The following is a 16214-nucleotide window of genomic DNA, read 5'->3' as shown; positions in this document are numbered from 1 at the left end:
GAAGACACGTTTTCAAACCATCAAATCCACCAAAGAATATAATGTGTCTGAATTTTAAAAAGCCCTTTAGAATCATAGAATGGTAGGGTTGGAAGGGACCTTTAGAGATCATCTAGTACAAACTCCCTGCAGAAGCAGGTTCACCTAGATCAGGTCGAATATGAACATGTCCAGGCAGGTCTTGAAGACCTCCAAGGAAGGAGACTCCACAAACCTTCTGCTCAGCCTGTGCCAGGACTCCCTCACCCTCACAATAAATAGTTTTTTCTTACCTTTAAATGGAACTTTTTGTGTTCCAGTTTCATCCCATTACCCCTTGTCCTGTTGTTAGATACAATAGAAAAAAGGGATGTCCCAACCTCCTGACACCTACCATTTAGATATCTGTAAATGTTAATGAGATCCCCCCTCAGTCTCCTCCAGACTAAACAGCCCCAGTTCCCACAGCCTTTCCTCATATGAAAGATGTTACAGTCTCCTGATCATCTTGATGACTCTGTGCTGGACTCTCTCTAGAAGTTCTCTGTCCTCTTGAGCTGTGGAGCCCAGAACTGGACACAGGACTCCAGGTAAGGCCTCACCAGCGCAGAGTAGGGGGGTAGAAGAACCTCTCTGCATCCCAGGATGCCATTGGCCTTCTTGGCCATGAGGGCACATTGCTGGCTCATGGTTAGTTTAATATCAACCAGGACTCCCAGGTCTCTCTCTGTAGAGCTGCTCTTCAGCAGGTCAATCCCCAGCCTGTACTGGTGCATGGGGTTGTTCTTTTCCAGATGCAGGACTCTGCACTCACCCTTTTTGAAACTCATGAGGTTCCTCTCTGCCCAACTCTCAAGCCAGCTGAGATCCCACTAAGTGGCAGCACAGCCCTCTGGGGAATCAGCCAGTCCTCCCAGTTTGGTGAATTTGTAAGATGTAAGGTAGCTGCCTACAATAAAGCTCAAATTTTGAATGAAACTGCTAGCTCCAGATCAAATAGCATTATTGAATGAGTATTTATTTCCTACTGTTTTTGCTGTTATCCTCAAAAATAGTTACATTTGGAGCTAGGCGATGACCTTGCCCTGGTTTAAGCCCAGCTGGGAACAAAGCTGCTGCTCAATCACTGCTTCCCCTCATAGTGGGATGGGAAAAGAAATATAAATAAAGGCCTCATGGGTTGAGACAAGGGCAGAGAGAGACCATTCACCAACTATGCTCATGGGCAAAACAGACTTGACTTGAGGAAGAAAACATAATCAATTTAATCTGCCAGCCAAAAAAAAAAAACAGACAGAAAATAAACCAGAGTAGGATGATGAGAAAAATACAACCAGATCATCTTCCCTCACCACTTTCCTCTTCATGTGCTCAGCTACCTGGGTTATGATTTCTCTACCTCTCACTCTCCTCAGCAGTGCAGGGGGACAGAGAATGGGGGCTGTGGTCAGTCCCTCACATATGTTCTCTGCTGTTCGTTCCTCCTTAGCAGGGGAGGACTCCTCACATTCCTCCTCTGCTCCAGTGTGGGGTTGCTCTCACATGAGATGGTCCTTCAGAAACCTCTCCAGTCTGAATCCTGCCATCAGAATGCAGTTCCTCATGAACTACTTCACCATGGGTTTCCACCATGGCCAACACAATTCCAGGCACGTTCTGCTGCAACACTGCTTCCTCACAGCCGCCTCCAGGTACAGCCACTCCTGCCATAGGGTCCTCCATGAGCTGCCAGCAGATCTCAGCTTCACCATCACCCTCCATGGGTTGCAGGAGGACAGCTGCAGTCTCAGCACAGGCTGCAGGGAGGGTCTCTGCTCCAGCACACCTCCTCTTCTCCTTACTCACTGACTTTGGCAGTGGGATGGTCATTTCTCTCATCCCACTTCCCTCCTGCCACTGAAGATTTTCCTGTCTTAAGGAGTGATCCCAGAGGCATCTGATTGGCCCAACCAGCTTCTTACAGGGGCCACCACTGCAGTTCCTGCCCCTCCCTCCATTACCAAAAAAACCCGCTCCAAACAAATCTAGATTCAGAGGCCAATCATTTGCTATATGCAACATGTAGAGTTTCTATTTTGACAGTATCCCAGTTCTAGAAACCCCCAGTTATTCAACTGGATACTTTTGACTGCTTTGAGCATCACTTGCAAAAGAGAGAAGTCCTGGCACTGCGTAAACAATTTTTTTTTCTAAAAGTTCAAAGACATGAGACCATTCTAGAGTTACATCACTAGAGTACTCTGGCAAATCTGTGGTCTCTTTGTTATATTGTAACTCTGAATATTATTGCATTGCAGAAATTTTGGGAAGGAAAGGAGTGTTCTCAAAGTCTTTGCTTATTGGACACAAGTTAGATAAGTTCAGAGATTCTTCCAAATACTGGAACTATATATCAAATTACATGCTAACAAAAAAACTGCTAAGCAAGATAGAACATAAAGACAGGACCATGCATTCAGACTTTTTAGCCTCACGAAAAGCTGGTAGCCAAGCAATTCTGAAAGGGATCTATTTTATGCTTACCTTTTTCTTCTGAAGAAGATCAAACCACAAGTACAGAAAACCCTAGTGACTGACTAGAGTTTTTTCACAGCATATTTCACACATAACTATGTGTGTATTCAATGTACTTAGGACATTATCCCAATTGAAGTGTAAATGAACATGATTCAGGGAAACAAAATATATTTTCCAAAAATTGTTATCAAGGGAAATTTTTAAACTCTCACCAAACTGATATACAAGCTCTACTGGACTACTGTGTGTTAAGATACCACATATTTTCCTCTATTTGGCTTTACCAGCAGAAGTGCAGGTACAGATATACTGTAAATCAAAACCAAGTAAAAACTCCATAAATATGATTAAGCTAAGGTAAAATCGTGAACCTTCAAGAAAAAAAATGCAATTAATAAGCTGTTATCATCCCATCACTTTTTCCTTATTTTGATTCAATATGCCCTATACTCTGTTAATCTACCACTTCAAATTACAAGGTCTTCAGGAAAAAAAACCCCAAATCTCTCACTACTTCCTCTCTGAAATGCAAAGAACCTTGCTCCTGTTGCCTTAATCTTTTCAAGTATCATGAACGACCATTCCAAAATGTACATATCCTGCATGTGGAAATCTTAAATTTGTTAAAGGAGGCAGTCTTGTAGAATTACATTGTCTAGTCTAAGAACAATGATTCTTTTCTTAAAGCATAATTGAAAAGCATAGGGTATGTAAAATTATTTAAAATATTACAACAACTAATGAATTGTTTAAAAAAAGCTAATCACTTTTACACTGTCATGCACACGTATACCAGCATCTGTGCCACTGAACAGATGGTTTAACCCCAGTTGGCATGTTTTCTCTGAAAGTGATATGATGGCAGCTTGATTAGACAAATCTTTTTAAGACCTTGATCAATTGAAACACACGTTTTCACGTTAGCAGTTTCCAAGTTAACTAAATGGAAGTTGGTCACATTTTTTCCTGCAATGCTGACATGTTTGAAGAAACTATGGGTGATAATTCAAATTATGTTAGCCACTTAGCAACAAATGAAGCATAATCCAAGTGGTACTCAAGCATCCTGAATTCACAATAATTTTTTTAAGGCTACCTTATACTCTTCTCCTGTTACTCTCTCAGCAAAAGAAAGTAACAAAGAAAATGTGTCATGTTATTTCAACTCTTTTTTTATAAGAAAATGTTGGTAATTAAGTCAGAGCTGGCTAGCCGCCAGTCCTTCAGGCTGGCTATCCCATTACAACTAGTAAATCATACAATTGGCAAATCATTATAATGGATTTTAAGTAGAATTATGAAATTACATATTTGCCCTGCACTAATGGCTAGACATTTCCATTAAAAGTAGACATATTTCTTCAGTACTTGGCCAAAATCTGAAGGAAATCCAAGTAGCATAAAAGACTGCAAATATATTAAGTAATACTATTGTATGTTTTTTGAAGCCTGGGACCTTTCAACAATAACATTTGTTAGTCTTCAGACAGCTACCTTCTCTTCACCATGTTAAAATACAGTTTAAATCTCTCACAGATCTTTTTGGTCAGAAATTCATTTGATAAATCAAATCTCAGATTTTGCTCAGGTTCTAATATCAAGTTTTTTTCTTCTAGTATAAAATTTTCTTTAATTTTCTCAACTCAAAATCCCATCTCATTTAATAGGTAAATCATAGTAGCTCATAATTTAGCAGGTAGTTCCCAATGGTTAGATGTTTCAAATCTTTTTTGTTATTTTGATTTTTCAAATATAATCCACAAAAGTTATTATTTAAGATAACACCTGACACAGCTGATGCTTTCCCATCTGATTACTGTAAATAACTACCAGCAGAATTAATGCTGCACTTTGTCACATAATCCCATAACTGGATCCACTCATCAAGCATTCCTTTAATTCCATTCAGTCAATGCATCTAGACAACCAAAGTTTGCCTCTTTCAACTTTCTTTTTCACGCTCTATAACAGAGCACTCCATTTATTCATATCCATAGCATTATTGTTATTGAGACAAAAGTTTTCACACTCTCTTCCATTTTTTCTTATCAATACTAGTTATGCTTCAAATTTAAAAATATCTCCTTTGTCAATTGCCCAATACCATTCCGGTTTTGACAGCCATTACTGCAGAATATGGGGACAAGCTACACAAATGTACGTGGCTGCCTCAGAGGCACAGTTATTGTATTTCTCTGTCCTTAGGACCCATAATAGATAGTGAACTTGGAAAAAAATCATTACATATCCTAATATTTTGGAATAAACAACTATTTTGCTGTTAGAAAGTAGGTTACACTTAATTCTTAAAGACTCTTACCAGTAGCAGACTCTTTCAAATGACTTGAACTGGAGTTGCTCAAGTTATCCGATATGCCCAGTTCATCATCTAATTCAGAGAACATATCTGCACATAAAAATGAAAACAATGAAGCTTTTAACCCATTTCTGACTAGCATATCAGTACTCCTGACACTTCTTTTGATAACGACTACCTTTCCTCGAGTTCTCTGGAGTGCTCTGATCTACCAGGACTTCTTTGTAGGTTCTTTCCTCATCTTTTCCACATGCAGATTGACAATTTTCAGCGGGGAGGTCAGTATTTTCTGAGAATTCATTTGTACAACTAGCTACTCCAGTGTTGCTGCTGTGAAGACTCAACTTCTCATAATTTTTCTGACCAGAAAAAAAAGAAAAAGAAAATAAATGTTACACATTGTCCTTATCCCACACTCATGAGAAAATCTGCAAGTTTTCTTCCCATGAAGTATTTTGACCTTACTGAGACAAAGCAGAATGCACGCATTAGAAACCCTCCCTCATTCAGAAACCTAACTGCTCTCCTGGGCACTGACTATATCATTGCTTGTGCAATGGTTTGCTTCTATTACTTCCCCATCTATTGTTCTTTTCTGAAAACTATAACTTAACTTGTAAGAGATGGTTTGTCAAACTTTTATCTTTAAATTAATCTGGGAAAAGACCATTTTATACTTAAAGTGCTGGACTAAACTCACATTCAAGAGGCCATAATACCAGTGACTGCAGTGTAGCACAGCACAGCAACCACTAATGATGTCTCTAAAGCTCACTTAAAGAAAGCAGTCTAATTATGGCATATGAGCACACTTATTGTGCCATGAACAGTCAGTGTACAATTACTGAAGAGAATCGATTCATCCGTTCTCTATCAAAGAAAACAAAGTAAAGAGCGTGAAGGGTCAAACTACATGGACATTTTAAACATTGTCGGTACTGAATCTCACACTAAAGACTAATCATTAACAATAACTTGTAAATCAGGTGGAGCTAAGGGGAAAAAAAAAAGATAAAGATCACTGTTAGCTTTGGTGTCAAATCTAACTGCCATATCAAGAAAGTAAATCTATTTGATGTGTGAACTGCATTCTGTAGACCTCATGATAAAAATAATTGCCAGACCTTCTACAGAGATTGTTCGGAGATCAGTGAAATTCCTTAAAAGTAGACAATGCAGTTATATAAGCTATAAAGCTATAATCTGTCTATACATAAAATCTGGTTCATTTACGTAACATTTGAACGTAGAGAATCATATTATTTCATTACTAATCTGAGAGTAATAAATAAACACACTATGATATATTTGACCCTATCTAGACAATAGCTAATAATTTTCACAAGTGATATCACATGCTGTTGTTTCTTTTTTGATTAAGACACTTGACCAATTCAGGTCAAAAGTACTCTGACAGGAGGAAGCTGGGATGTGCATTCAATGTCACTTCTCCTCAGCATTGGAGTGGGACTATAAAAACCTACAAAAGGATATGAGGAGATAAAGAATCTATTTTTCTGAGAAAAGCATGGAGAAGGTATTCTTCAACACCTTGAAACAACCATTTCTATATGTCTCAGAGTCTCAAAGAGACTTCTTTCGGAAAAGCAGAAGCCCACTGCTTCAAAACTGATGTTTTGAAGAAGTCTGTGAAACAGTGAGATATTCACACACATTGAAACATGGTTGAGGTTGATATCTATTCCTTTGAATCATGCTCATATCAACACTTGATTCTGGAACGCAACATTTTACAGATATACCTAAATGCTTAATCAGTTAGTCTATTTGATTTTCACATTTTCATAATAAACTAGTGTCTCAGTTCCCCCATGCATCGGATTGTTTGCCATCTTTGTTGAAACAAACTTTGCCTTCAAGGATAAACACAGTTCAAAAGGAAATATCAGGGGAAAAGAGTCTCTATGCAAAGAAAATGTTCAAAAAATGTTCAAATTATGAACCAATTAATTTTTTTCATCTTTTTTTAATGACTGAGAAAAAGTGTCCATGGAGACACTTAAAATGTGTCTTCCAGTCATGAAGAAAAACCTTGCTACAAGCTGAGACTCTTCATCAATATTCTGTATACTTGCACTATCTCTGCCTTCAATAACCACCATTACCATTGTAAATCAGATACACTTTTATTTTTTAATTGAAATCTAAATTACTCTTTTTGATTTCCAATAGAAATCTAAACTATTATACAATGAAATTAACACTGTCAAAAAAGTAGGTTTAAATAAAAAAATATATTTATCTTTTGTTCAGCTCTGTATTGCAGTATTGCTGTCCCAAAGAATTAACTTTTCTGTCTTCAAGAAATATAGAGCTCTCTAGTGGAATTTGCAGTGTTTAATTAATCTTCTTTATTACAGACAAATAATTACAGCATATAATGACTATTCAAATGAATTTCTATTTCATGAAAAAATAGAACTACTTCTACTATTTATTTGTAACAAAACAGAAGAAAGCAATAAAATAAGTAAAAGCTAACATGAAATTGTCAGAAAAAAATCCTATTGAACCATCATATTTCTTTCTGTAACAGGGTATTGTGGTTTAACCCCAGTTGGCAACTAAGGACCACACAGTTGCGTTCTCCCTCCTCCCTCCTCTCCCATTCAATGGTGAGGAGAATCAGAGAACAAAACTCCTAGGTTGATATAAAAATAATTTAACAACCAAAATAAAATGCAGTAACAAAAAGAAGAAAATATCATAATAATAACTATTATAATGAAAAGAAATACAAGAGAAAAAGAGAAACAAAACCCAAAAACAAGTACTGCAGTACCAGTAGTGACCAGCAGTGATCTGCCCTACACCCCTCCCTAGTATATATATCAGGCGTGACATCCTGTAGCATGGAATAGTCCTTTGGCTAATTGGGGTCAGTTGTCCTCACCACGCTTCCTCTCAGCTTCTTGTGTACCTCCAGTCTACTCATTGGCAGGGCAGGGCAAGAAGCAGAAAAGGCCTTGACACTGTGTGAGCACTTCTCAGCAATAACCAAAACATCCCTCTCATCAACATTCTTTTCAGCATAAATATAAGACATATCCCTAAAATTAACTCTGTCCTGTGCATTAGGAACAAGAAGTAGATGTTACTTGTAATGGTTTTAGTAAGGGTTTTGACAATATTTCTCATGACATCTTACAAGAAATCTAGGGAAGTGTAACCTAGACAAAATCATGATCAGTTGACTGTAAAATTGACCATGAAAATTGTACTCAACTTGATAACTACTTTAAGCTTGTTAAACTGAAAACGAGTAGTGAGCACAATTTTTCAAGATCCCTTCTGACCTTGTTCCAACACTATTCAATGTCATCACTGAATTACAATGGCAATCTGCATAATAGGATAGAGTGCCTATTAAATGTGCCTAGGCTGTGATACATTCACATCATACATCATCTTACATCATACACAGAAACAGGCTGCCCAGGGAGCTTGTGGATTCTCTTTCTCTGAAGATTTAAGAGCCACTTGGATACGTTCTTGTGGGACTAGATCTAGGTGAACCTGTTGTAGAAGAGGTGTTGGACTAGATGATCCCTAAAGGTCCCTTCCAACCTCTACCATTCTGTGATTCTGTGATACTCAGAGCTGTGTCAACGCAAGAGACTACAAGTATCAAAGAAAGTTTTGAGAAAATAAGAGAAGTGATGAAGTTTAAATGGGGAGGATGCAAAGTTCTATGAGCAGAGAGGAATGCACAGGCTGGAGAAGGATGGGTCAGATAGCAGCTCTGGTGATCTTGGTGAATGAGAAACAGAACATGACTTGATACCATGCCATTATGAAAAAGTAAATATCATGCCTGGATGTATAAAAGACAGAATCATAGCTAGGCACTGTGTAATCTTCTACTTGATGTCAATAAGGTTCTCAGCTGGAGTAACTGAGTCCAGACTAGAACACTACACTTAAAAAATGTGGAGACAACAAAGGAGAGAAATGAGAAAAATCATAGGTCTAAAAAACACAACAAGCAAAGTAATAGTGGTAGAATTATTCAATCCAAAGGAAAAAAAAATACAGAGGGAGATAGAATATACAAGAAACAATAAATAACTCTCACATATTTCCACTGTCAGGGGGACAAAAAGAAAGCGGCTTAAGCTGGAACGAGTAAAATTTAGATTAGACTTGAAGATCACCTAACAGTAATTAAGTGTCCAATTTGTGCGTGTATCTGGGATCCTGCAGAAGTAAAAAAGTGTTCATATACTATGTAACATGTTTGTGCTCAGTAAATGCAGCGTTCTGGATATGTTCTGAATTTAGTGCTCTTAGAGCACTTATATGACACTTAAAAGTGGGTCTGAAAATGTCAAGTATTAGATACATCCCTATGTGCACATGCACATGGCCATCTAATGTCTCCTGGAAATAAACATACGTAACATACCTACTCTGGCAACTACACACAGCAAGACCAACATTTTCTGAAAGCATCAGACTAACTATATAGATACAGCATGTATCATAGAATCATAGAATGGTAGGGGTTGGAAGAGACCTTTAGAGATCATCTAGTCCAAACCCCCTGCAGAAGCAGGGTCACCTAGATCAGGTCGCATAGGAACATGTCCAGGCGGGTCTTGATGGCCTCCAAGGAAGGAGATGCCACAACCCCTCTGGGCAGCCTGTGCCAGGGCTCCCTCACCCTCACAGTGAAATAGTTTTTTCTTATATATAAGTGGAACTTTTTGTGCTCCAGCTTCATCCCATTAACCCTTGACCTGTTACTATCTACTATAGAAAAGAGGGATGTCCCAACCTCCTAACACTCACCCTTTAGATATTTATAAATGTTAATAAGATGTCTCCTCAGTCTCCTCCAGACTAAACAGCCCCAGTTCCCGCAGCCTTTCCTCATATGATCCAGTCCCCTGATCATCTTGGTGGCCCTGTGCTGGACTCTCTCCAGCACTTCCATGTCCCTCTTGAGCTGAGGAGCCCAGAACTGGACACAGGACTCCAGATGAGCCCTCACTGGGGCAGAGTAGAGGGGTAGAAGAACGTTCCTTGACCTGCTGGCCACACTCTTCTTGATGCATCCCAGGATGCCATTCTTGGCCACCAGGGCACGTTGCTGGCTCATATTTAGCTTATAATCAACCAGGACTCCCAGGTCTCTCTCTGCAGAGCTGCTCTTCAGAAGTTCGACCCCCAGCCTGTACTGGTGCGTGGGGTTGTTCCTTCTCAGGTGCAGGACTCTGCACTTGTCCTTGTTGAACCTCATGAGGTTCTTCTCTGCCCAACTCTCAAGCCAGCTGAGATCCCACTGAATGGCAGCACAGCCTTCTGGGGCATCAGCCAGTCCTCCCAGTTTGGTGTCATCAGCGAACTTGCTGATGTAGCAGAGTATAAGATAGCCAGCTTCAAGAAAACATTGAACTATGTGGCAGAAACAGTGAATTCTCTGACACCACAGAAAAAAGACAAATTACTTAGCTGTGGAATTGCTGAGGCCTTGACTAAGATGAATTAGGTTGTCCATACCTCCCAGAGTTATTTCAGGAACAGCTGCTTGAAATTCCTCCTAATGCTTTTAGCCAGAACATTGTGGGTTTTTTCAAAAGTCAAACATTCCAGGAATGATTATTCTCTTTCTTCAAAATCCTCCAACTTCATAAAATTTTCATACAGTCCCAGGAACACAGAAACAACATGTTTCCTTCTGTTTCTAAGCACTGTAGCACTCTGAAATTTGGAAGATCCTAGCCTGATTTATCTAATTTAGAGCAAGGATACACAATTAGGTAACCCATTTCTCATTACTGAGTCATACTGCCCTCAGCTACTGCAGTGCTCTGGATCTTTATCGGGTCCTTCTGCTGTACCTGTTCCTTTTAATATACATAATAAAGTATCAATTGGACTGGCATTAGAATTATATTATTATTTCCTTGAGAAGATTAGTCATTATCCCCCAAAATACAAAGGCATTTTCCTTCTTGTCTGTATTTTCCACGTATTTATGAAAAACAGTACTCTGACTTCAATATAAAACTATTGGTTCTGTCATCTCTTACAAGTGTCTGGATAGAGCACTCTTCTCTCAAAGATAGGATAACTGCATTGAAATCCCAAGTCAACCGCTTTCCACCCATAATATGTTTCGTTTTTTTTCATTTAATCACAGTTATGCAAAAGAACGATTGTATAAAGACATGAACAAAATAATGACATACAACAACATAGAAAACAATTGTTCATACTATTTTCAGCTAAAAAAATTCTAGTTTGTGTCTTTATTTCATCTTAGTACTTTTTGCATTTCAAATGAAAGTAGCTTGTTAAGGTTTTTCTGGAAGTTCTTGGCATATATTTATTGAAAGAAAAATGGTATAGTACAAATAACAATCTTGGTCTGATAGGTTAAAAAAATTACTGAAAAAAACATTAACAATTCCTGTCTTAAATTTGGCCAGGAAGGTGAAGACAAAAAAAATTGTAAAAAAAAAAAATCATTAATTCAGACCAGGTGCTCTTGAAAACCTTTTTCTATACAAGGTTCTTCAGTGCAAACTACTAGGCCCTGATAAAAGGAATCTGAGAGAGAAATAGTGGAACAGACAAGAGTAGCTGTGCAAATTATGACTCTTCTTTGCAATTATCATAAAAATAACATTCACAGTGAGTTTTTACTACAAAAAAATATTGTCCTTGCAATTTTTGAAGTAAACTCTATAAAGTTACGTGGAGTTTTGTTCATTATATGAAATACTGATATCCTTCATGAAGACTGCTTAAAATGCAGCCTGAAGCAAATGGAAGAATTTTAAGAAGTATTCTTGCAAAATTGTAACAGACAGTAAGAAAGTATGAGCAAATACCTTGTCAGTATCATTGCTCTTTATTTAACAATCTGTAATTAGAAATTATATTTGCGTAGGTTCCATTTTTTAGGTGTCATTGCTTGTGAACCATACACAAGATTATCCATTTGTTCCAGCCTAGACAAGTGGATACTCTCTTATTCACAAGTGTGCAGCAATAATTAAACGTTATCAGATACTATCAAGACTGCAAGTACTTCTGTAACAATGCCACTTTCCAACATGAAATGATACCAGTTTTTAAGATACTGTTATTTCTCCTGAATAAGCTTATCCACAAAAAAAACCCAAAAATGAATGACTACCTCATTAAAAATAAAGTGTCTGCATAGAGAAAATGGTTTTAAAGGATGAGTCTTTTCAATTTATATTTTGCTTTATGTACCATATTTTCTCAGATATGGTAAACAATGATAAGAAAAAATAAAGCCTAATATGTGTACTTACTTGTGATAAAATGGAAAGCTGATGGTGATAGGTTACTGTATTTCGATTAGCATCCATGAAGTACCTCTGAGTTCGTCTCCTCTCCCGATCCAGTTTCTTCTCCAACATGAGATGAGAGGTGGATAAAGCATCCAGGTATTTCATCATCACATCAGATAGCAATGAGCTGACTTCCACTATATCTGGACGTGCCTCTGCATCAGGAGTCAAGCATCTGCAGAAAGAACACTTTCTAATCAAAGCGAATTACTTCTTTATAAAAAAACTGCAAGTGCCACTGCATTCATCCAGTGGTATTTACCAAGTCATGTTGGCCAGTACTCTGCTTGAGCTTGCATGGGACAGTTTGACATTGTGCAGTCTTGGTGGTGACACACCAGAGAGCACAGTTTCTGTCATCAGATGGAACAACTATCCCTGGCACCAACCCAGACAGAACTGCTATGGGGGGCTGGCTGCTGTGCACTCCCACACACTAGGGACTGTCTCTAGCTGAGGCTGGACGGGACGTTGGTCTCCGTGGTAGGAATCGTGTTCTGGTCAAGGTGCTGCACCACTGCACAAACCAGCTGTCAAGGAGATTACTGTCTCATTAGGAGGATTTACATGAAAATAAGATCTTCACGGAGACTTTGCAGACAAGACCTCCAAACAATGCAAAGGAGGAGGAAAATATAGAGACTACCCTCAAAGAAACAATGGATAGAGGCTCTCAAGACAAGATAGGCTAGAGACAAGTGTTTTGCCAAGAGAAAAATAGCATTTCCTCTCCCTACAGATACACAATTTTACTATTATTGACCTAGGAACAGGTGAGGAAAAACAAAACCTAACAGAGGCCACATCAGAGACAAGTAAGCCTGAATTAATTGTTCACATCACAAATAAGAAGCAGCAGTTGAGACATTAGTGATTGAGAGAATAGAGGAATCTATCTGTCTTGATCCGATGATTGTAAAGACCATTGCTTGTGAGGCGCTTTAATTCAGGACACTGTAGAGGTACTACCAAGTCTTTGTTGGACAGATGGAGGAAGCTTTATGATAGCAGGAGTTCCTACTCATTGCAGTCTATTAATCACCCTGATTACCTGCTGGAGTAATAATGGCTGGGTATCAAGCAGATTTTTTGAACCTGTTAATGACAATTTCTTGGTGCAGGTGATTCAGAAGCTAAGTAGCAAAGGCACTTTGCCAGACCTGTTGCTCACAAACAAGGAAGAACCAGACAAGAATGAAACTGGTAAACAATTCCAAGAATGACATGAGCTATAAAAGATTTCTTAGTCCCTAATCCATCTCCCATGCATCTGGAAATAAACTATTTATTTATAACTAAACACTGAGCAGATTGATGTTCAACTCTTAAAGACTTTGATGATTATATGGTTCCAGAATTTTTAGTAGCCTATTCCAATAAAGCTGGGTTATAGTAATAAAAATACTGAATAATAATGATAATAACAACAACACTCAATGCAAATTTAGAATTGCATCATGAAGCTTTCAGTGGTTTTACTAATCATTATCAATAAATTAGTTTTTCTACTTATGAATCATTGAATATGTGTTGTGCTCCAGTCATTTGGAAAGAATTTCTTAGTTTCTGTTAATGCTTCCTCATTTATAAGTAAAAATCTCATTATTACTGCTTTTCTTTTTCGTCCATTTTAACAAAAAAAAAAAAAAAATCTGCTTCCCACAGCTATTAAAATAAGTGAAAAAATTACTATGTGATATTAAAAACTTTTTTTTTCTATTTTCATGCATATTCTTATTTAATCATCTATTTAAACCAGCTAGCCTTCAGAGCAGCCAGTCTTATGATGATATGGGACTTTCAGCAAAGTTGTTTAATACAGCCTCAGTATCTACTTGATAAATAACTTGATAGCTAGCCTTGGAAAAGCCCTCAAAAACTTCTTATTACACAATTTCTTATCATTACTAGAAATAAAAAGAAGGAAAATCCAGAGGGCCAGATACTCACATAACTTTAAGTCATCGATAAAGACTTGTTGAAAATTTCTAAGAGAATGCAATACATATCAATTCTCATCTAACATGACCAGAAGATACTTTTTGGACACACTTGAGATTATTGCATTCTTCTTAAATAGTGAATAATGAATTAATGAAGCCTGTTCTAACTAAAAATATCTCTTAGTATTTAAAATACTAAAATTCATTTCAGGACCTCTTAAACATAAATGTTAGTTCTATTAGCTCCTATCCTTGCCACTGTTGCCCTTCATTCCCAAGGTCTTCAAATAACAGAAATCTTTTTGTACAATAAAACACGGTATAAAAACATTTGTATCGTAAAATGCTTTTTAGAGATGGAATTAAATATCTTAGTAGGAAAGAAGAAGCTTTTTTGTCGCTAAGTGGAGTTTCTCTAAAATAGAAAAATCAAAGAAACTAAATCTCATAGAAATGTGCTTTTTATACTTTGCTTTACACATTACATTACCACCAAGAAGAAGTAACCATAGCTAAGAGAAATAAGTTATGAGTGGAACAAATACAGGTTCTTCTCCTTCATTACTTCATGCGGTACCTCCGCTTCGTTATCTCTGCAATACTCCTAATAGATTTAGAAGGTAGCAGGAAATGTATTTCTATCAGTCAAATAAACACATAAAACTATGAATGTAACAATACAGTGATGTATAAATAATATATTGCAACAGGGTTACTTTCTTGACTATAAACTGCACTTGAAAATTACTCAAAATGCTGTATTTTCATGGGGGGGAAAATTGATGTGTAGGGAATTAATGACAGCATTGGTATTTTTAAACTTCAGTACCGAGTATAAAGTCTATGCTGCCTCTATAAATGTGCTGATTATAACAGCATGAGTTTTCCAGTTGCATGTGTGCAACTATATTGCATATGTTACTAGCAGGGAAGGAGGTTTCTTCTGATTTAAAGAAAAACAGAGATATTTCATATTCAGAGACAAGTACTGGCAGTTACTAAAGTCAGCAAACTGCCACATTACCACTTGTGGAAACATACAAAAACCATCTTTTCAGCAGGATGTCAAAATGAAACTAGATGAGTACCTCTTAATGGTAAATGACACTTTATCAGAGTACAGTCCTTCTGGCACAGGTTCATACACAGCACCTACTATCTGCAAAATGAATAACCTACAGTTAATTGAAGAAAAATGTTCCATTATTTATTTGAAGATGCTATATGGTAAGTGTTGTTCCTGGAAACAACCTTTTGGGCATTACATCATCGTCTCTAACTTGCAAAACAATTTAGAACACATCTCCTCACACAGAATGTCACTTCTAATGAAGTGTCGACATTAACGTACATAATCATTGGGTTACCAATAAAGAAACACAAAAAAAACCCTCTATCCAATTATTTATGTTTATTTCTGATGATATCCTCAGGTGTAACACACAATGCTATAGAAAATCCACTATCATAGTACATCAAGGAATCTTATATACTTAAAGCTCCTATTATTAAATACAATGATAAAAATGTGCTAGTCTGAGAGGTAACAATACACTAACATTTACAAGCAATTTTGGCAACTAGAATGGCAAGACAGAAATTCATACACTTGTTCTCATTCACACACCAGACCAGAGAGCATTTTATGCTTCTATAACCTCAAACATGATTTTTTATGGATCTAGTGAACACGTAGAAATAACTTATAGGTTGATCTGGTAAATCCAAATACCTTAGTTGCCAAGGAGAGCATATTGGTGCTGTAAAATGGGGGGTTCAGAGTTGCCATCTGATAAAGAATGCATCCTACAGCCCAGACATCAGCCTTCTCTCCATACGGCTCACTCTTTACAACTTCAGGGCTAAGTAAAAAGCCACGGAAACAAGTTTTTAATGAATTCACCTAGAATTAGGTGCTTTTTTTGAAAAAAAAAAAAAGGTAAACCACACAATATTTAATTAGTCACTACAAAGTATTTTCAGAGCACGTACAATTACATTCAAAAGGTTGCATTTGTTTCCTTTACCAGACAAATTCTGTAAGTGAAAGTACAATTAATAGCTTTTTCACTTCTACTGCAGTTCTTTTCACAACACTAGTGGGTTGTA

General features: G+C 37.4%; 1 protein-coding gene across 2 annotated transcripts in view; it reads right to left on the bottom strand.

Moving 5' to 3' along the window:
• The window catches only part of NEK10 (NIMA related kinase 10), an 81106-nt gene that overhangs the window by 16130 nt on the left and 48762 nt on the right, over positions 1-16214 (bottom strand). For both annotated transcript variants that reach the window (XM_061996667.1, XM_061996666.1), the window contains 5 exons: positions 15838-15967; positions 15194-15264; positions 12124-12337; positions 4992-5172; positions 4817-4903 (listed from right to left, as the gene is read on the bottom strand). In XM_061996667.1, the coding sequence (XP_061852651.1) occupies positions 4817-4903; positions 4992-5172; positions 12124-12337; positions 15194-15264; positions 15838-15967 (683 nt within the window). The remainder of the gene's footprint in view (positions 1-4816; positions 4904-4991; positions 5173-12123; positions 12338-15193; positions 15265-15837; positions 15968-16214) is intronic.

Source organism: Colius striatus, chromosome 5 (genome assembly GCF_028858725.1).
Source record: "Colius striatus isolate bColStr4 chromosome 5, bColStr4.1.hap1, whole genome shotgun sequence".
Classification (NCBI taxonomy): domain Eukaryota; kingdom Metazoa; phylum Chordata; class Aves; order Coliiformes; family Coliidae; genus Colius; species Colius striatus.
The sequence above is the reverse complement of the archived record's forward strand: the minus strand, read 5'-3'. Positions and strand labels throughout refer to the sequence as shown.